This window comes from Gouania willdenowi, chromosome 7 (genome assembly GCF_900634775.1).
Source record: "Gouania willdenowi chromosome 7, fGouWil2.1, whole genome shotgun sequence".
NCBI lineage: Eukaryota > Metazoa > Chordata > Actinopteri > Blenniiformes > Gobiesocidae > Gouania > Gouania willdenowi.
The window spans coordinates 12,165,923-12,187,766 of record NC_041050.1 but is presented as its reverse complement, the minus strand read 5'-3'; the positions used below and the strand labels follow the sequence as shown (position 1 = coordinate 12,187,766).

Genomic DNA, 21,844 nt, shown 5'->3' with positions numbered 1-21,844 from the left:
GCTGTTTCGGGAAATAGCGCTGTTTAGTAATTTGGGCAATGAAACGCACAAAACGCGGACACTTTCAAACGTATAGGTACTGTAGGCTATTGGAAATAGATCATAGATGAACTAAAGCCCTTCCAGTCCTCTCGCTCATTCTCTGTCAGCAGCTCGTCACATTGTGAAATCTCCTCTCACGTTCCCCCATGTCCTCACGCTCGATGTCCCCGCCCCTTCCCCGTGCCGCGCCACAGCACGCGCAGGGACCGCCGTCTATATAAAGCTGTGTCAGTCGGAACCAGGTCAGTCAGCCGCATCTCCTGCAAGCTTTTCATATGTTTCACTGACTGCATCTGATCCTGAGATACACTAACCAGCGCTCAGCTCTGAGGTGAGTACTAAGAACACTCACTGATAGTTTAGAGATTTGAAGAAGAACTAACATCACCAGTCCATAACAACAGAGTAATTAGACTGTACAATGTTTTAGACACTGACATCACATCTTTACTTTCTTACAACTGATCTAAATTGATCAGATTTTTTGGTATAATTTAATAGGTTACTTAAAACAACATGATGGTGATTAAGGTGAAGAATAAGAACGTAGAATAATTCAAGTAATTGCCACAAATTAATAATAATAAATACATACATAAAAATAAAAAAACAGCAGATATTTAATTCACATCAAGTCATTCCAGTTAGAGTGATCATTTGATCTTTTTCATCCATCATACAGAGAAATGCAGGACTTTCACTATTGCTCCATTCGTAGATTTACAATGCCACTGATTTGTGGTCCTTAATGAGTTATCGTTCTTTCCAGTTTTTTACAGCCTCTGGAGTTCAGCCTGTGCTGAAATCCTTAAAGCCATCTGCTGCTCACATGCTGTTAAGCCGTTTACCTAGAACCAAATTCAACACAACACTTATGCTCACGTTTTGTTAAATACACACATTGTTTAACCCCAGAGACTCATAAGCAAGGTTGTATTCAAATTAATGAATAATGGTGTACTGTTCATTAGAACTGCACTGTTAGAACACATTTAATAAACTGTAGACAGGCTGTAATGAACTTGATCTGCACCGGACACATTGATGGACTATTTACCTTGGATGTGCACCAACATTGTAAACATGCACACCAAGGACAGGACATGTCACACTCACTGGTCACGTAACCAGAGCATGCACAGCAAAGGCTTTATCTGCTCGAGCTGAACGTGTACATGGCCTGGTTATTTTTGTTACAGGAAACCAGTTTTCCCAGCAGTTGCTTTAACAGTGAGCACCAGACGCCCAGGAATTCTGAACAAATGCAGGGCTAACAACAATTTAAAGTGAATAAACTGTAGAATCCTGTTTTTGATGATTGGTGACACCAGAGCAATATCTGCATTAACACACTCTAATAGACTATTGACCTGGATCTAGTTCCAATCTATGTACAGTTGTCTAATGTTTCTAAAATGCTTGTTTTTTTTGTGTTTCAGGTTACTGTTCTTCAAATTTGACCAAAAGTAGTAATAATAAAAAAAAAAATGGCGGCAATCCCATCGAGTGGATCCCTCATCGCTACCCATGATTACTACAGAAGTGAGTCACACGTGCTATTAGAAATAATTAAGCCATTGCTCATTTTTTGAATGTTTTTGTTGTGTTAAAGCTTTACGTAATATCTTGTTTAACTAAAATATGACGCATCTCCTTCAGGGCGCCTAGGGTCTGCCTCCAGTAACAGCTCATGTGGCAGCGCTGAGCACACAGGGGAGGTCATTCCACACCATCCAGGTACAAACAAAGTCCATAATAAAAAGGTCTAAATAGGATGGTTTCCCCATAAGTAAAGTAACCGTTTTGGGTTTTTTGTAGCTCTTCCGAGGCAAGACTCTGGACATTGGTGGACATCATTTTTCTTTTCCAAAGCACACCCGTCCAACGTTCAGAACAGCCTTGAAACCCAAAAGTAAGTGTTGATGAGTTATGCTGGTACAATATAACCTAGATTTTCTGTTGTAATGTAAACCTGATTTAAAAATGTCATTTTTCTGTTTTACAGGAACAAGACCTACACAGTGGAGAACGGTCAGGTGACCTGCATTGCCAGGGAAATGGTCCTGAAAAGACAAGCTAGTGAAAACAGTGACGCTGGAAAGCCTGAACCGACGAGTCCTCCTCCCACTGCCTCCTAGACATTGTTACCCCCCACCCCCCATACCCACCCGCCCACCAACATCACCTTCACCCTTCATCTTGCCATCCTTCACATAGTCCTTTGCTGGAGATGGAACCAAGTGGCAAAGACTCTGGTGCTCTTCACCTTTAGTGAATACATCTAACTTTATCTTTGTTTCCTGTGTATATTTTCCTCTTTTTTTTGTTATGACCAAAATTTTAAAAAGTATGTAAACATTTTTTGCCATGTTTTTCTTTGAGTTGCAATTGTTATGATGTAATAAAAAACAGTCATCTACACTTTTGTGTTGCGTTTGAATCTTTGCAATATTTGCAGTTACAATAACTTTTAGTACACGTGAGCTGACACAGGTAAAGAGGAAAACACTGATTAAGCTTTTTAAAAAAGCCACAAAGCAACTTAACTCTGAATAAATTCATAATCTTAGACATTAAAATATGCTATAAATGAGACGTCACCGAGCCGAGAATACCAAAAATACTGTCAAACCATCGGTCAAGCAGTGGCGGATGCTTTAAGACTACAAGGGAACCTCAGCTTCCCCTAAAATCAGTGGTCAAATATGTAGTGTTGTGTGTACATTTCATTGACTAAATATATGACAGAACACATGTATGTTTAGTTCAGAATCAGCTTCTTATAACAGGAAACTGACAGTGACAGCGTGACGTTCTTCATTCATTACCGCAGCGTCACAGTGTTAATAAACAGTGGTGAAGTTCAGCTTCAATTGACTTCAATGGGACAGGATTTAGGGGTTGATCCACTGCAGTCAAACTAGACGCTCATTGGATAAATGCTCGGTTATGACGCACTTAGTCCCGCCCATCGGACGCCGGGCTTCACAGGAGGTCTATGGAGCAGTGGGCTGGATCTGTCTGTTCCGGACGCTGGAATAATGGATGATGATTGGATGATCTGTCTCAGGCTAATTCAATTTTGATTGACAGCGAAATGAGCCAATCAGAGAGTATGACGTTGTAAGCACACAGGCGGGTTTTCAAATATTTCAGTCCGTTTCTCTGTGTTGACACGGAGACTTTGCTGATCCTCTCATAGCGAATTAACTTCTGACAAACCTAGTGTCTGTTTTTGGTGTTTGTGGAGACTGTTACTGCTTGTGTTGTGAGACTTTTCACCAAACACTCACACTCCAGCGCGCAGCAGCTACGCACGTGCGTGCGTGTGTGATAATCTACAAATAGTTGTTGACAACAAAATGTGAATTCTACTAGAATTCACATTTAAATAAACAGATACATTTTCTGAAGTAGGCAGAAAATGAGCTTCCCCTGCATGAAAGACCAGCAGGCGCCACTGCGGTCAAGGTTTTTTAATTCAGATCAGTTCAAACTAGAAACAAGTATTTTATGTCTCTGCCCTGTTGGATCATTAGTTTCCATTTGGGTTTCTGTTGGACTTCATTCAACCACCATCCTCCACTCCATAGAATCCTGGCCTCTGAGTCTGCCTGTCCACAATATCCAAACCCAGACTGGGCATCTAGTCTGAACTGGAGTTCTTTGATGGTGTTTTGTGGTCATGTTGAACTAATTGTGGTCATTAGCCTATTTATCACATTTGGCATCTGCAAGTCATTTGTCCCCCAAAAAAGCTGTTCGCTGAATATTTTAGTTTTTTCTCATCCGTTTTCTCTAAGCGCTAAAGATGGTTCATAGTGAAAATCCCAGTAGATCAAGTCTGAAACTCAAGGCCCAAAGGCTTTTAGAGCATCCAATTTGATCGCAGAAGGAAGTAAAAATCACAGAGAAAACCTAATATGACGTGTAAATTACCAAGTAATTTATTTATAGCTATCTCAGCCCCTCCAGGATACACCAATTCAATAAAGATCCACAATTTCACAGCTACCCCATCCTCATATTACATGATGACTGCCGGTTATAATCCTGGCTTATAATTGGTGAAATATGGTAACTCTCAACTTCTTAGAGAAATTAAATAGAAAGTTGTCAAAAAATCAAGGAACTCAAGTAAAGATCCTGCAGGGACTGATATCTGTCATTTATTGCTTGGATATTGTTGGTGACTTACATACTTAACATATCCTTTATTCATGGATTTACCAACTACAGCGCAATAACATTGAAATGAGCTGTTTTCTCAACCTATAATCTGAGGCCCACTTGACGTCAAACTGGTCCATTTGGTCCCAGAACTAAAATTTAGTTAAAGGGAGTAGATCTTCATTTTCTCATCCTTCTACCTTCCTGGTACCATCACCCAATGGTTAAATGCACATAGATCACCATTTATTTTAAATTCTAATGCTCAGTTTGAACCTCAATTGTCTTGATCATGACGACTGCTTGCATTGAGTTTTGTTGCATCCAAAACAACAGGCAGTGAGCACGCTTTTCAAATTTGTAGCCAAAACAGAGAGTACCTGTATATCCGCTGTTTATTTTGACAACTTGTGGGAATTTATATAGCAATGGAAAGAAATGGTTCAAGTGACCAATTTAAGCTCAAAGGATTTCATCCAAAAAAAGTTCTAATGTTATATAAAAAGTGATCAGCGCCCTCTTACATAATTATTTTGTAATTCTGGGAAGAAACATTGACTGTCCTTGTCAATCAGAGCTAATCAGTTTAAATATGATTAGAAACAATTAATTCAGGTTTTAATACCACTTACAAAACCTCTCACTAAGTCTTTAAAGGAGGTCAACGGCTTCTATAAGGGAAAGTGCTGGTGTGAGATACAGGCGGGACGATTAAAACAGAACACGGCCTTAATGTGGGAAAGACTTCACCTGAGTTTCCTTTAACTCACTGTAAATAAACTGTTTATGAACTTGTATATGTGGTCCTTTCCTGTGTTTTGAAGCATCATGTACTTTTTGCTAAAAAATACATTTGTTTTTGCTGACAGTTTGTGTTTTTTGTGCAATAATTTGCAAATTTTTTTTGTGTGGATGTGTTTTTTGTTTTTGGGTTGTCATGCTAATCTTTTGTGAACAGTTCCTTTCCTGGTTTTTTGTTGAATTGTCAGGTTTTTTTCTGTTGCTTTATAAGATTGCACAAGTATTTTGTAACTTCTGACGTTTGTTCTTTGTATTCTTAGTGGTTTTACTAAGTGCTGGCTGAGCACGGTCACTGGGGTCAGCCAGCTATGAGTAATAGCAGTAATGAACCCTAAAGCAAAAGTACAAACATTTCAAAATAAAACACATGTAAAATAAATACATATGTATTTTTTAAACTTTATTTATTCATTGCTGGCTGGAACAAAATGATCCATGGACTCACATATGTCAAACTTAAGACCCGGGGGCCAAATCCAGCCCTTTAGAACCATCCACTTTGGCACGCAGAAGAAAGTTAGACAGAAAATGAAACATAAATGATTGTGTAAATTACCAAATAATTCAGTTGTAGATATCTCACCTCAGATATAGTAAATACAAACATGTAATGAAACTCCACATTATTTGGAGGATTGCAATTTTACCATGCTTTTTTTTTTAACATGACTGCAGTCATTTTAAATCTGAAATTGTTCAATGACCATAATTTTCCTGAAATTATTTCACATAATTTCCCCAAATAAAAAATGGTCACAAAAATCAATGACTTTTAAAAGAGAAAATCCTGCAGGGACTGATACAGTATATATGTCACTTATTGCCTGGATATTTTTGGCGTATTACATACTTCCCGCCTAAAATCTGTGGCCCACTTAAGATCAAACGACTTCGTATTTGGCCTCTGATGAGTTTGACACCCCTGCATGGGGATCCATGCCTCAGGCACGTTGAACATTGCTTATGTGTGAGCACTTTTTTTTTTGTTTTGCATGAAGTCATGGCTAAGTACATTACAGTCACTACGGTCTGCAAACAGCTGCTGCTGAGCTTATCAGTGTCCTCCACCTGCTGCTCCTCTCACAGCGATTTAACAGGAAACCTTGTAGATGCTGCATCACGTGAAACTTCTGTGGTGTTGATGTGAGGAACGGTGCCACGAGGGGATTGTTATGTTCACAGTGGATTCTGTTGAGTCCTCACAGCTTTATGGAGTCGACAGCTCTGGTCCTTTGATCAACAGGTTCATTGAGTTCTCCTTAGACCTGTTTAGGGTTTTTTCTCAGTGGCAGAAAACACAGGCTGTGTTCGAAATCGCATATGTACTACCCATACCAAGTTTGACGTCAAAATTAGTATGTGTGCGTTCACTAGATAATATGGAAAGACTGAGGACGCAAGAAATACCCGGATGTATACTATATCGGGAAATTTTTGCACAGTGGGCACACTAGTCATACTCAACTGCCCCATGATGCACTGCACAGGAACATAAAATTATCCTGGGACTGGTGTCAAGTACTGACTTTGTACCCGCTGTACGCAGCAGTCACGTACTGGGATTGTACTCGTGCCGAAATTGCCATGCGCAAATATTACAATGATATCTTAGTTGTGATTCAAATTAATATTGTGTATTAAGAAGTGTAATAATGTATTTTAAATATTTCAGCAAGTTATTTGTCAGTGAAGTGCATAGTATGCCAAAAAATAACTTTGAACATTTACTTTGAAATTGAGTGAACAACCTCAGCACAGCGGAAGTAGCAAAAATTCCTCTTCCGGTAGTGCGCTTGCTCAGATACAATCTCAGTACATGACACCGGCTTTAAGTTAGAAATTAAACATCCCTTTTTCAAAACAAAAGCATCTCTTCTTGTCTTCCATTATTTTAACGCTTTTGAAAATAGGGCTCTTGTTTTGAAGTTAACTGGAAGTTTTGTCAGTAGCACAATGGCGGGTCTCCAAAAATCTCCAAAAAGTCAGCATGAAATGTGTTTCCGCAGTTTTATTGGTCAAATGACCACATGTTGATATTCTACCCGGTCACTTTCTCGCTTAAAATTCTTTCAGAACTTTCAAAGGTGGAGAATCAACTGAGATATTTAGTCTCAGTATACTTCAGTGGAAACGGTTATCATCCAAATCCTCCTAACCATACTTATGTAGTGTAGAGTACGTTAGTATGCGTTTTCGATCACAGCAATTCATGATTCTCAAGTTGTCTAGAATGTGATGAATAAAAGCAAAGAGAAAGCTGTAAATCCAGGTTCTAGAACTTCTTTTATTTTAAATATTTTTTTTTAAATGAAATAAAATCATATATTGTATGCCTCAGATGAAGATGAATTGAAGATCATTTATTCCAAAAAGAAAGAATAAATGCAAAAATTGCCACTTCAAAGCTTCTTTTTATCTTCACCATAAACCAGTTGACATTTTGACATACTGCATTGTGGGATGTGGAGTCCCGTAAACAGATGAATAGATGTGTTTTTACTTCATTCGTACGGTGATTACTTGTTTTATTTCTGGTATTCCCTGTGATATCAGACTTAAGTGAAAAAATAATGTTCCATGCATCTGTATCTGTGACTCAACATCCCACAATGCAATGTGCAAATAATTCCACAAAAGGGATGTTTACGATTCAGATGAAAACAAACTTTCGAGTGGCAATTTCAACCTTTTTCCCTTTTTTTTTTTGAGTAAATTATGTTCGATTAATTGATCTATATTACGTATGCTTTGCTTTTATCTCAGCCAGTGAGAACTTTGGTGCATTTTTCATTGAACTCTGTACTCCATTGACAGAGAATACTAGAAAAACCACCGCACAAATCGATACATGTGCTAATTCTCTGAATGGATCTTTCCATGAAAAAAAAAAAAAAACACAGGGTACACTTTGCAATGTGCAAACAAACGGCCAAAAATAGCCCCAACTAAAGTCTGCAGGTCCAGTCAAAGATAACCAGTCTGTTGAAACAGGAAAGTCAAACAGTTCCAGTTTGTGCCCTTATTAGCGTCCCAAACTGGAACAAACAACCTGGCATCAAAAGTACAAGTGATGGGATTCATACAGATTAACGTGTCTCTCTGCCCACTGACTACCAGCTTCATTTGTCCTTGGTGCCCTGTAAAGCTTTGTATATTCCTGGCATCAGTCCAGGGAGGCCCTCAGATCTAAAAGTGCCCAAACACGTCCGACATTGGACTCTCCCATGCCGCGTTCTTTCCTTAGTGCAGAGGGCTGTCTGGGTTTTGCTGTGCAAAGTTCTTCACAGTTCAAAGGATGAGTAAGGTTACCTATTTTAGCCAAACAAAGTGCGTGTAGAAATCAGGAAAAACACCTGAATGTAAGAACAATACACAGAATTACTTGTTTAATTCATTTGAATCAAAGAAAATCTATCTAATTAAACCTTTTGTGTTTATTGTCTATTTAATCAGTTTTGTGTTTTTGTGGTCATCCTGTTTCATCTGTGTTTTAAAGATCACATTTTCAATCATTTTAAGAACTAAAATGTAAACAAGGAATCTGGGGCAAATGTATCATGACTCAGCTTTAAATTGCAGCACTGCTTCGCAAAGTGTCCTAGTTAGCCTATGCATTATTTTCACTGTAATTTTTCCTTTTTTTTTATTTGTATCTTTTTCTATTTTGTATTTTATCATTGTATGTGTTCTATACCATTGAAGATTAACTTTTTGATATCGTTTAGCATAATTTATATTTAAAAAAAACTGATTGATGGAAACAAGGATTTCACTGTATGAATCACAACATAATAATACAATAGTAGTGAGAGTAAGGCTTCATGGACTTGCTTTGAAACCCCCAAAAAACAGAGAAAGTATTTGACATTTTTTGCTGTTAAAATTACATGAATTGACAGTAATACTGTATGTGATCTTCTGGTTATATTCTAGTTAGTTTTTGTTGTTTGTGTTGCATGTATTAATCAGTTTTCATTTCACTATGTCCACAATGAGTTAGTGATTTGGCTTTTTGGATTTGAAATATCATATATGGTCTTTCTGTGTCGTCTAGCAACCAATATCTGAATGTGTCTCATCATAATGACATTAAATTGAGTCTTAATGCACAATGAAATATTCTGCTTGGCATTAGTCATTAAACCTGATCTTCCTGTGACTGGATGAAGCCAGTGAAAAAGCTTGGCATGGATACATAAGGCACACTTACATGTCTTTGAGCACAAACGTAAACCAGGAATCTGGGGCAAAGGTTTCATGACTCAGCACTGTTAACAAGCTAGAATACTAAAACTCAACACACAAGTTTTGTGTTGCAATAATGTGCAAGGCAAGTCTCCAAAGTATTAGTGGGTTTTTTTTTTAAGTCGTGTTTGACTATTTAGGTGAAAGGTTTTGAGCTGCTTTAGGCTCCTGTAGCTCGTCTGACTTTGGTTCTATATTTGATCAGCAGCATGAGGTGGGAACGTGGACTACTGGGCTCTGGTCCACGTGCCAGTAAAAGACATTCAGGGTCAGTCAAGTCAGTGTAGAAGTGATGAGAATTAAACAAAAATAAACTGTATTAATGAACAGAACAACTACATAAAATCTGACAAAATCCACCAATGAATGAAAAAAGATTTTAGCATAACAGAGATATAGTAAACAGTGATTCTTCTAGAACAAGGTCAAACAAGGGGAAATGGTCTGAAAATGATTCCCTGCTTTAAGAACTAAACACCAGCAAAACAAATACCAATAGTTCATATTTCAATTTTAAGATTCAACAACATTATTTGTCCCCAAAGGGCCCTTACTTCTGCCACAGTAGCAATTTTAAAATAGAGATGCCCTTGTTTCATGTGAAAGTTGTGAATGTTTTTACATGATCACTTAATAATGCAATAACTGATCACTCAGCCAAGTTATGTATGTACAGTTGTTTAACAAATGTATTAGACCACCACCCAAAGTAAGAGATATTCCACAGCTGCCCTAAACTAACAGTGTTAGTAATGACCACAATCACGTTTCTGTTTAATGCACCAATATGTAAAAGATTTTTAACCAAAACATAATTTGTAATGTTAAAATATGGCTATTATAGTAACCATAAATTTTCAAATCCACTGATTTGAAAAAAAAAAAAAACCTGAAAAAGAATGAAGTTATTATTTATTGATTAACATGACAAGTAATAGTTATTTACTTGCATTCCTCCACAGAAAAAATAATTTGAACAGAATACAATCTGTTACCAAGGCTAAAGGAGGCCATCTAGTTGTTTCAGTTTATAACATTTTTAGTTTTAAACAAGTTTTTGAAAGATTTCTAAAATATATTCATGTTTTTCATTTTTATTACAGGTGGTCTAATACATTTGTTATGCGCTGTTTCTTCAATATTCACTTACAAGGAGCTGGATCCCACAACTCACATTTCATCTTCTAAGATGTTTCCTAATTCCAACATGAAAGGTTAGATTTATTATTACGAAGGTGTTTCTGGATATAGGCGGACCATGCAATCACATAAGCTGTGGCTAGTGTTTTTGAGCCTTATTTAAGTCAAAATTATTGTTGTGCAGTTCGTGACGTCAGCCAACAGGTATTATAGCAACATTGATTGACATAATTCAGCAGTTTGTAAAAGGATTAAGAATTTCATCATGTAGTTCTGCAAACCAGGACCCTCAAACAGAATCAAGCCCTCACAAAGCTGGTAACGGCTCTCTGATGGGATAGATTTCAAGAAGAAAATGTATTGTTCAAAAATAAAACTTGTTGATGAGTTTGGCTAATTTAAAAGCTCTAGATAAGTTGGGAAAGGGTCCAAAGAGTTCAGATTTGGCTTTGATTGAGATAAACAGATGAAGTCAGGAATAGTATTTTTCTGTTTGTCACTTCGTTGCTACATATTGTTCCTTTCCAAACCCTGCTTACTGTGTGAAACGTCCCACTGAGCAAAAATAGATCACCCACGCTCTGACTGAATGATTGTAATAGACTGTGGTTCTATCATTGGACTGCAGTGCACAGTCATAGAGCAGCTGCCTCACAGCCTTCAGGGTTCAGGGTTTAGGTCTGGGTCGAGCTGTAAAAATAGCTTAATCTCGTGTTCTGTACTGCAATATCATTACTGATACTTTTATTAAGAGTTTTCAGCAGCTAAACCTTTAGTGTGACTCCTAAAAAGCAGAGGCGTGAACTTAAAGCCGGCTGCTGATCAGTGGAAGAGCAGGTCATCCTCTTATCGCAAATAATGGCAAAGCAGCCCTGACCTCATCTGAGAGGGAATGAGTCATTCTAAGAGTGGGAAACAAACTAAATCTGGTTACAATGTAAACACTGAACACCGTTGATTCACTTTTGCTTCTAGACTAATTCTTTGATTTATGTTTCACTGTGTTGTCACTGAGCCAAAGTCACAGACAGAAGGTCTGTGTCAAAGTCACCTCCACATATGACGGCTGGACCCAAAGGTTTCAAAGGAAAAGGCTTCATCACACAATCACTGACAACTTTGTAAAACATCATGGTTCTCAAATGCAACCCTGGAGGTATTTGTGGTACATTTTTTAATTCTATACTATATTTATATGAATATAAGGGAATACTCACACAGTAACTATCATTATCAGGTCAGTGACATTTAGGACCCAGATGCAAAGAAGAGGCTGATGAAAGAAGGTTGCAACTGCAAGCAATTCAAGCTCATTCACCCAATCACTCTCACGTTCACACACCAGTGGGACAGGACTGCCATGTAAGGCGCTAGTCGACCACTGGGAGCAACTTAGGGTTCAGTGTCTTGCCCAAGGACACTTCGACACAGTCAAGTACTGGGATCGAACCCCCAACCTCTCGATCAGAAGACGACCCTCTATCACCTGAGCCACGGTCGCCCAAAAACAAACAGAATACAATGAGGCAACAGAAGATGAAAAACCGGTGAGAAAGTTGTAAACAATCAGTAACCCTTAAAGAATAACTTAAAATATTTCTTTAAAAGGCCTTGATTATGGGCGGGGCATCTGGAGCAAATAAGACACACAAAATAATTACATAAAATATCCAATAAGTTGGGATGAAGTTGTTTTTTTGGCATAAAGTATAGGGGTACCCTTGAAATGTATTTGGACTCAATACGTTTCTTAATTCATTTTCGCATTTAACATTTTGGTCATATGCTTTATCTGTGTAGCAATAAAACACAAAAAATGGGGGTACCAACTTAAAGATGGGCTTCTGATTGTCCCAATGAATACAATAAAAATGTGGTATAATACATTTTTTTTTTTTAAATGCATGTTAAAGCGCTATTTATGATACCTTGTACACATTTGACGTTGCCAAATACATTTTTAAAAAAAATAAATTTATTTTCTATTTCTGTGAAATATATGTCAGGTTTGATAATAATGACTATATACTAGTACAGTGCCCGTCGGAAGTATGTATTGTATTCATATAGTGGGAGCTTAAGTAGACCCAATTATGGCCAAATGAGTATGTGTTTGAAGGTTGGATGTACAAAGAGGTGTACATACTCAGTACTCTGTAGTGTTATAATGGGGTATATTTGCGGGTGCGATTTCCCTGGTTTGGTGTATTTTTCTGTAATGTATTTTTTTTTGAGTCATTATGAGTGTTTTTGTATCTTTTTTGGTGTAGTTTTGTGCATTACTGTTGTCATTTTGTGTACTTTTTGTATAAATATTTTGTTTTGTGTATTTTTAGTCATTTTCATATCTTTATTGTTTGGTGTATTTTTCTGTAAAGTATGTTTTTTAGAGTCATGTGTATTTTTCTTATCTTTCAGTTGTCTTTTTGTGCATTTTTTTTGCATAATTATTGTTTTTTGTTGCCATTGTAGTGTGATTCTGGAGTCATTTCGTATCTTTTTTGGTGTAGTTTTGTGCAATTCTGTTGTCATTTTGTGTATTTTTTTGGTTAAATATTCAGTTTTGTGTATTTTGAGTCATTTCCCTATTTTTGTTGTATTTTTCTGTATGTATGTTTTTTGGAGTCATGTTGTGTCTTTTTGTATATTTTTGTACAGTTCTGATGTCGTTTTGTGTGCTTTTTATATAAATATTGTTTAGTTTTATTTTATTTTACTCATTTAGTATATTTTTTAATTATAAATACCTTATGTGTGGTGAGGGCTTGTGTGCTCCCGTGACATGTTTGAGACGCTGATGACCAAACTCCATAGCCATTGTAGCGCCAATCAGAAAAGTAACAAAACCACACAAAACAAAATGTAAAGCTCCAAACTACATGAGCGAGTAAGTAAATTAAAGTATTATCGACAATTCGGCTATCTTTTTATTTAAACAAACATCACTGTTTACCTTCGAACCGAGTGGTCAGAGATTAGCTTCCTTGCGCGGCACCACAGAGAATCCACAGTTTTCCAGATGGAGTATTGAACGGGTGGAGTATGGAACGGGTTGACGTTAGTGAGCAATTACACGGACAGTTATTTGGTTTAAACAATGGGAAACTTGTCTGCAAAAGACTCACCAGTGGCTGACGGTTCCAAATGATCTATTCAGAGAGTCTGTGTTTGAGACGCTGAAGTTAGCAGTCATGGAGACGGAGGCGGAAGTGGAGTCCGTGATCCGCGATTTAAAGCAAGTTTGGTATCACGGGAATAATTTAAATAACCATGAAATATTAAATAACCATGACAATATTAACTTAACTTAACTTATAGCAGTACTATTTTTTTTTTAATATTGACCTTTTTTTCTTTTATAAACCCAAAAAAAAAAAAAAAACTGCGACACAATGACGTCATGAACCCGGAACCGGAATTGTTTTTTTTTTTTTTGTTTTTTTTAGAGAATAGGTACAGAATATGTACATAAAACAAGGCACTTGAATGTCATATACAGTGTTCGAATTAACAATAGTAAGAATAGAATACTGAAGTCAAACCCACAAGTTTAATCTCTACACAATGGAGAAAATTGAGAGAGAGAGAGAGAAAAAACATCACAAAACAAAAATAACATACAAACATTGGGGCTTTTAAGGGGAATAAATGAAAGACAGTAAAATACAGATTTAAAGAGGGCTATGGTTTTTCTGACAGTGTAAGTTCTTCAATCATGTTTAACAAATTATTTGCTTTATTTTTTTAATTTATTTTAACATTTTAAGGGATTTAAAATATTGTAAAAATGAGTTATGAAAGGCATCAAAATGAGGTTTGATTTTTGAGTATTTTGCTTTGTGTATATAAAAATTGATCAAGTATAATGATATTATTGATAAGGAAGTCATGGTGTGAGTTTTTCATTATAAGACCAAAGATAATCTCTTTTTCTGAAAAATCATTTAGTTGAGGGACTTTGGTGGAAAGCCAGTTATGAATATCAGACCATAGAGCTTGTGAGAATGTACACAAGAGATGTTCAGTGGTTTCTTCTTCACCACAAAATATACAATTATTTGTTTCAAAACCAAATCTTTGCCTCAGCAGAGCACTAGATGGGTAGATTCCATTCAATATCTTAAAATGGATTTCTTTCAATATGGGGGGGAATGGGATATTTTAAATAATGAGTTCGTAATTTGGTAATGGAAGTCTTTCAAAAAGTGTTGGGATATTGCATTTTTATATAAAATCAATGGATTTGAGATCTGATTTAAAAGACTTTTGATAAATTTGTTTGTTACCTTTTTCCTAAAATCGTTTTCACCAATTGTCGTGGTGTGATGATATAGTGGTTATATATATGGAGGTGGATTTGTGTCTTTATTATTCAATCAAAAAAAAAAAAAAAAAAAAACTTTCAATGAAAAGAATTCACGTCAGTCAAATGAATATATTTTCGGCCATATAATGGGTAGTACATTTGTGTATTTATTATTCAAATAAAAAAAAAATACCACTTCAATCAAAAAAACATTCTTAATCAAATAAAAATGTGTTAAAATGCAATTATTTGTGTCTTAATGTTTTTATTTGTTGCATTTGAACACTTTTCTTCTGAGATCTATTTTTTGATTGATTTTAAATGAAATTTTTTTTTCATTGAACATTTTTTATTTTTGTTTTGAATGAATAATAAGGACACAAATCTACCTCCATAGTTAGATAGACAACAGCTCAGTGTCAGCCCCTGTTCCCTGTAGTTTGAGGCTTTTTCTTGCTCTCCCGCTGCCCCCTGCTGGACACTGTAAAGATCACAACATGCAGAAATAGACATTTCCAGAAATAAAAAAAACATGATCTTAGTTTGATAGCTCATCGCACTATTTTATTCAATTACTGACATCTCAGGAGAAGAGGAGAGTTTTTCCAACTCTGCTGTTGTTAAACCACTTTGTTTTTTCCCCCTTTTTTTCATTGCGTTGATGCAACACTGAAAAAGCGCTAATTCCAAACAAACACAGGTCTCTCATCATAAGTGATATGTAAGAATCAAAGAGAATCTCACCTGGACAGTTTTGCATGAAACATACAAATGAAACAACCTATTCTTTTGTCTTTTTGTAGTTTCACATATAATAATAAATATCCATACCTATAAACACTCCAAAAAAAAAAAACAAAAAACCAAAAAAAAAGAAAATATTAAATCACAGGTACTGGAAAAAGGCTCCACTTTTAAATCACAATGATAAATGTACAAAACAAGAGACATCTCATATAAATGTTCATGTTTTTTGATTTTTTTTTTTTTCCTTTTCGTTAGGAGACTCAACATTAAATCTGGTATCAGAAGAAATCAGAGGATAAAAACTAAACTTGGAGATTCAGTATTTCCTGAGGTTCATGGGTTCCCCTTAAAAGGCCAGAAGAGGGGAATGGCTTTGTGTTACAGGTCAAAGTGTAGCTTTCAGGGCACCAGTCGGGCAAAGGGCCAGGAGATTTTTCCCTGTCGCATTGGGGGATCTTAGAGGATCCAGATTAAAGTAATCTGAATAGAACTTTACTGTTCCACTTTAAGAAGGTATGAAACCCATTTTATAAGCTAAATATGACCCTCTTTAGGATGCTGGGAGCTACCACAATGCTGAGCCCACCACAGTACGGTGTCCCTGCACACTTTAACCACGTGACCAAGCAGTCACAGATGTCACGACTGCACTGGATGCAATGAAAGAACAGAAAAGGGGCAACATTTTTTTTTTTTTTTTTTTTTACACAGATCAGGAGAAACCAGGGAGGAAAGAAACCAAGTGAAATGGGCCTGAATAACAACAACAACAACAAAACATCTCAAAAAACTGTACATGTAAACATCACACTTTCACTGAGTCCAAAACCAGAGGGGAGAAATACAAAGCTTCACACAGGTAAATTACAGTATAACCTTCTGCACCAAGCTAAAGTCTCTTTAGGGGTGCAGCAGAGGCCACAATGGAAATCATATAAATAACAATAGAATACAGACCACCACCAAATGATAAGTCAAAAACAGGCAAGGGCTAAAACCTTTTAGATTTTTTCTTTCTTTTTTTTTTAACAGTGTTGTACTCACAGAAAAAAGAAAAGGTTTAAAACATCTTTTATCACTCTTTGTACAGCTATACAGTACATTTATCTGACCACTTTAGCAATCCACAAGCTACCAGGGCATCTTTAATCAACACCAATAGATTACATGTTCCAGTCAATACGAAGAGAAAATCCAGTGGGCATCAATAGGAAACCAAAATAAAAGAAAAATAAAACAACAACAGCATGACCACAGGTCATCGTCGACCACAGCAACTCCAGACTTAAGACGGAAAAAACCAAACTGCAGGCAAACGTTTGGCTGTGACGGCGGAACCGATCTGCTATGGCTACGAAACACACGAGCGAGTGACGAGGAAGACGTGTGGGAGAAGGACTCGCGTCCCGCAGACGTCTACAAGCTCACCTGTGGAGCTCTGAAGAGTGTTTCAGAAAGCAGGGGGTTTGTGTGGAAGTCTGGGTTTTAATAAATCCCGACTTTGTTAAACCTATACTAAAGAAAATCCCTCCGACTCACACAAATAATATCTTTGTTCATTTCTCCCCTCTGAGACTGGTCTGATACTATGAAGAAGGGCTTGAGATTCTGCAGAAAACGACTTCAGAATTTTAGAAATGAGCTTCATATTTCTAGATATGTCCAATGGTTATTAGTCACCGTACCAAACTGAAGCTAGAATTTGATGTTCATGTACTGGGAAATTTGTTAAAGGATTACGTCAAAACTACTTCACAAATTTTGACAACATTTTAACCAAAGATAGACCTTACACTATTGGAAGAATCCATTAAATAGTGGGCATCCGGATCAATGTACTTATTCTGGATTCATTTGAAAGATTAAAAACTCCTGATTTCTAGTCACTGGCAAATTTTCCAAAATGTATCTTGGTTCGTATTTGACCGATCTTTCTAAAATTTGGCTGAGTTATGTAAGGGTTGTTCTTCAATTGTATCAGTGAGTTTCATCCAAGGCAGCTCTGGATTCTGCGTTTCATCTTGATTTTTTGGAATTAATGGGGGTGCCTATACATTTGGGCCTACGGTATTAAAATGAATGGGAATACATGTTTCTTACAAGTCTGAATGATCATGATATCATGATCAGGATCAATGATCCAGATAACTCCCAATATCTGGCAAAAAGGATATTTCTCATTATGGTTTTCCATCTAAATAGGTGACTGTCTTTAAAAAGATGTTCTGCATGGGAATGACTCAGACTTCATTAAATCAAATTTAAAGTGTCAAACAAGCAGATTTACGAACAATAGAGGGAGGGGTCTATAATGGAGTTTGACCAATCATCTCATCACATCACAGGAGAAGGCCTTGAAACCGATGCTCCGTCTGTACTATTGATTCCTGTCTGATTTTAAAGGAGACTTCATCTTTTCACTGAACCTGCTGCTTTTTGAAACATGCCTCAGATCGACAGATGAGTTTAATGTGAGCTCTTTTGTAATGGCAAGTTTTTAATTCACCACTACAACTTGTTCTGACTGTGAGTTCTGTCCGATGGTCCTTTAATCCTCAGCTCTCTGTGTGTTTTTGAACCAAGGAGGCTTTTCTAAATGAGGTAAAGACACACGCTCATGTCGTTGTGTTTGTGTCGCCTAAATCCTGAGCTATAAAGTGCTTTCAAACTTGCAATAGATTTTTAATAAGAGTATAAATGTAACCCAAGAGCTGTGGAGACAGTCACGCACATCCATCTCTGAGAGTCAGCCATGCAGACAGACTAATAATAAGTTTTGTGATGAATACAGAAAATATATCTCTCAGAACATCGACGGGTCAATAAGAGTCATCATTAGGAATGGGTGAGATGAAATAAATCTTAGCAGACTGATGTCGTACAAACTGGGTCACTCCAGATATACACACACGCACACACACACACACACACACGCGCGTACAGAAAACCAACACATTGACATTAACAACACTTTCATGAACAAAAACCAACAAAAGGAGCCTGAAACCCCCCCTACACACACGCTGCTGAAAAACTCACTGTTAAAAGATGTGAGACTGTGCTCTAGATGTGCAGTTACTTACTTACACACACACACACACACACACACACACACACACACACACACACACACACACACACACACACACACAGTCATTAGCAGAAAGTCAGGAGAGTAAACCGTGATGTGATTACATCTTTAAAGATTGTCTTTTGCTTCTTTTCAGACAGTTTGTTTCTCTTTTTTTTTTTTTCCTCACACATGGTGTCTGTGAGTCGAGCAAATACGTGACTCTCAGGTTTTGAACCCTGTAACAGTTGGACAGACGCAGACTGGATTGATAGACAAAGACGTTTTTTGTTTCTTTTTTTTAAATCAGCGCAGCCTCGACACTTGTTGATCTTTCCTTTTACAGCAAGTAACAGCGACATAAGCTCCTTGTGGTCCTCAAACAATCAAGTTTAACTTTGCTTTGCCAACACGAGCAAAGATTCAATGAAAGTAAAATAAAATAAAAAAATAAAATAAAAAAGACGTACAACGTTAAAAGCCTGATTTTGACAGCTGAAGGCGCAAATGACAACATGCAGGGCACAAAATGATTTGCAACAATGCACAGAAGAGTGACCAGATTCAGGTTTGCACTGACAATGCTCTCCCTGTTGCACAGCCTAATGATTCCTTAATAATTATTAGATTTGTTTGAAATTGTACGTCTCACACCTGACTTTCCTGGGAGTTTTGAATGGCTGAAGCAGTAAACGAGTGTTAAATTTATGGTGACACTGACTTATTATGACAGCTGATTAGCTGTTTCCCCACAAGGTTATGGATTCAAGGGTTTAAAACTTGCTAATTTTGATTAATCTAATGTCATTTGATGTAGTTCTATGTGAGACAGAATGAGAAGTGAGACAACATAAATATTCTTATCACTGTTGAGACATCTGTGTGATACTGCAGGCAGGTATAGTCAGTGCCATGCACAAAAACAGCTTCCCTGCTAAATTAAAGCCCAAAGGCTTCTTTTTTAAATTTTTTTTTTTTTGCGGCAAACTAACTTTTAATGGATTCATTGACTGGTTTGATGATGGATGCAAAACGTCTGAAAGCAAACTAGCGAATGAGCCCTGCTTCATGCACATTTCTTCCAATGCTTTTCACACCATCAGTAAAAGGGACCGCTTTTCTCTCCCAGGTGCCATTTTTTTTCCTTTTGTATAGATGAAAGAACCGCCCCCACTTCTCCAAAATGAGAACAAATAAAGAACGTGCTGCTCTCATGAGGTCAGCAAAATAAGGCTGGTTTTAAACCGGCTACAACGCTGCATCAGGACATCGTTTTCTTTTCACCTCAACAGTTGCATCAGAAAAGGATTGTGTTAAAGAAATAGGAGCAATGTTATGATTATCATCAATATTGCACCCTTTTTCACTTTTTCTTTCCTAAGCAAACAATCTAACCCATTCTGTCATGTTCTGACCGGTGAGCCCAATGTAGTTCCAATAATTATACTACTTAGTAGAACAGGGACTGAGAACACCTCCTAGGCTTTAGGTTTCATTTCAAGAGGTTGTTTACAAGATGAATTGGTTGCCATTCATCATCTCCGTGGCAATGTTGCAGTGTGGAAACGGTCTCATACTCCACGCATCGAGAGGGCACTGCAGGAGGGACAGGTTTTTCTTCAGTTCATTCTTGAGTCATATTTTACTCAACATTTTTTGGTAATATTACATTTTGTTCTCAAAATAAAAGCGTTTTGCTCATAGGTGGCCCGCAAACTCTGCTAACGGGAAACAAGAAGTGGTAAAGGTGAGTTTTATTTGTGATGTGTGGATCAGTTCATTCTGATTTTAACAACATGCAGGAGGTACTGCGAATAAAAACTAGTTGGTTGAGATTGTTTGGTTCTAATGTACACAAATGTGATTCAAAGCGCATTTAAGGCCATTTGGGACATGTTTGTATGAGAGTTTCCAAAAAATAACAGCTGCCCTGATATGTTATATTCTACAATGACGTTATAACAGAATTCTGAACAAAACAGATTGAAAACAGCCTCTTGAACATGAACCTGAACCAGAAGGTGAAAGTGTATGAAAATACTGGCATTGGGCATTTGTAATCTTCTTTAACATGGCAGAAACAGGTTAGACTTTGCTTTTTATGCTTCCTAATTAAATCCCTCTCTGACTCACATGGGAGGGAGTCATCTTTTGTTTTTAGCATTTTTTTTTCCCCTTGTGTTTGTCTATCATTTGTTGTTGAGGTCCGCAGTCTTTTAGCAGCGATTCATCTTTTGACTCTAAGCTCAGCTCATTGTCATTTGGAAAACGACTTGATTGGAACTGTGTACGGCGGTACTTCACATCAGTGAGACAATGTGATGCAAACTCACTGATTTTTAACTGCTCCTGCTGATTTGACATTCCGGTCTGAGTCTGTGCACCAGCATGCATCACTCTCTCACACAGATTGTTGCTTCCTGAGACAAATGGAGGAGGTTCAGGAGGTAAAAATGAACTGTGAATGGGATAAGCTACAGATAACAGGGCACTGTAAGGTCAAAGTGAACCAAATGCATAAAATAAGATTTCTCAGCCTGTGATATGTCCTGACTTGTCCAAATAGAGACACATGTAAAGATTTTTGCACCTACAGGACCCACCGCACGCCGCATGTCATTCATGCACAACTCAACTTGTGAAACTTGTTCCGAGCGCACGTGTAGTGTGCACGCAGCATGGATAGGCAGGGGGTCGAAGCTGGGAACAACGTTGGCACGGTGTGGTTTGGATTCAGTTCTGCTGCAGAATAAGGTTTTCCAGCTCGTCGGCTGAGCGTAGTAAGAAGGCGGCGGACTCGCGGTAACCTGCGATCAGTTGCCTCACCGCCGTCACCTCCGGAGGGCTGAGCTGGGCCGAAGCTCCGCCACCGCCACCACCCTGCCCATGACTGTTGGAGCTAGAGGAGGAGGAGTTTGGGGCGACGGACTTCATACTTAGATCTGTTGGACCTTTTAAATAAATACAGGAATTGTCACCACCAGTGAAAAAAAGCAATGTATTAAAGCTGCTATAGGGATGATTTTTTTTTTCTTCAGATAAAAACATAGTGTACGCCTCATAGATCAATGAATCAAAGATAATTTGCTCGAAAAAAAAAAAGAAAAGTTTGTTTTGATCTCCACCATAAACACACAGTTTAGACACGCATTGCATTGTGGGATGTGGTGTCCCATAAACGGATGCAAAAAAGTGTTTTTACTTTATTCTTTCCGTGATTTTTTTGTGCTTGACCCAAAAACTTTGAAAAAGGGACTTCCCAACAATAAATCAGTGCTTTTCAAACTTAGGGTCTTGACCCCATGTGGGGTCGCCTGGAATTT

The 21,844-nt window shown here is 37.4% G+C and overlaps 2 protein-coding genes across 2 annotated transcripts in view; one reads left to right on the top strand and one right to left on the bottom strand.

Moving 5' to 3' along the window:
* The first annotated feature begins 248 nt into the window (after positions 1-248).
* Positions 249-2,463, top strand: ppdpfa (pancreatic progenitor cell differentiation and proliferation factor a). Its single transcript, XM_028453412.1, has 5 exons — positions 249-373; positions 1,482-1,584; positions 1,702-1,779; positions 1,861-1,954; positions 2,048-2,463. The coding sequence occupies exons 2-5, from the start codon at positions 1,530-1,532 to the stop codon at positions 2,178-2,180; spliced, it is 360 nt and encodes a 119-aa protein (XP_028309213.1). The 5' UTR covers positions 249-373; positions 1,482-1,529; the 3' UTR covers positions 2,181-2,463.
* An 18,400-nt stretch (positions 2,464-20,863) lies between these two features.
* nol4la (nucleolar protein 4-like a) overlaps positions 20,864-21,844 on the bottom strand; it is a 39,545-nt gene continuing 38,564 nt past the window's right edge. Inside the window, exon 11 of the mRNA XM_028453522.1 lies at positions 20,864-21,472. Coding sequence (XP_028309323.1) covers positions 21,255-21,472 — 218 coding nt within the window. The 3' untranslated portion in view covers positions 20,864-21,254. The remainder of the gene's footprint in view (positions 21,473-21,844) is intronic.

Bases quoted from the DNA above. Each gene is read 5' to 3' on its own strand.
- ppdpfa (XM_028453412.1), top strand. From the start codon at position 1,530: ATGGCGGCAATCCCATCGAGTGGATCCCTCATCGCTACCCATGATTAC. The intron at 1,585-1,701 runs GTGAGTCACACG...CATCTCCTTCAG, and splicing joins TACCCATGATTACTACAGAA to GGCGCCTAGGGTCTGCCTCC. The intron at 1,780-1,860 runs GTACAAACAAAG...GGTTTTTTGTAG, and splicing joins GGTCATTCCACACCATCCAG to CTCTTCCGAGGCAAGACTCT.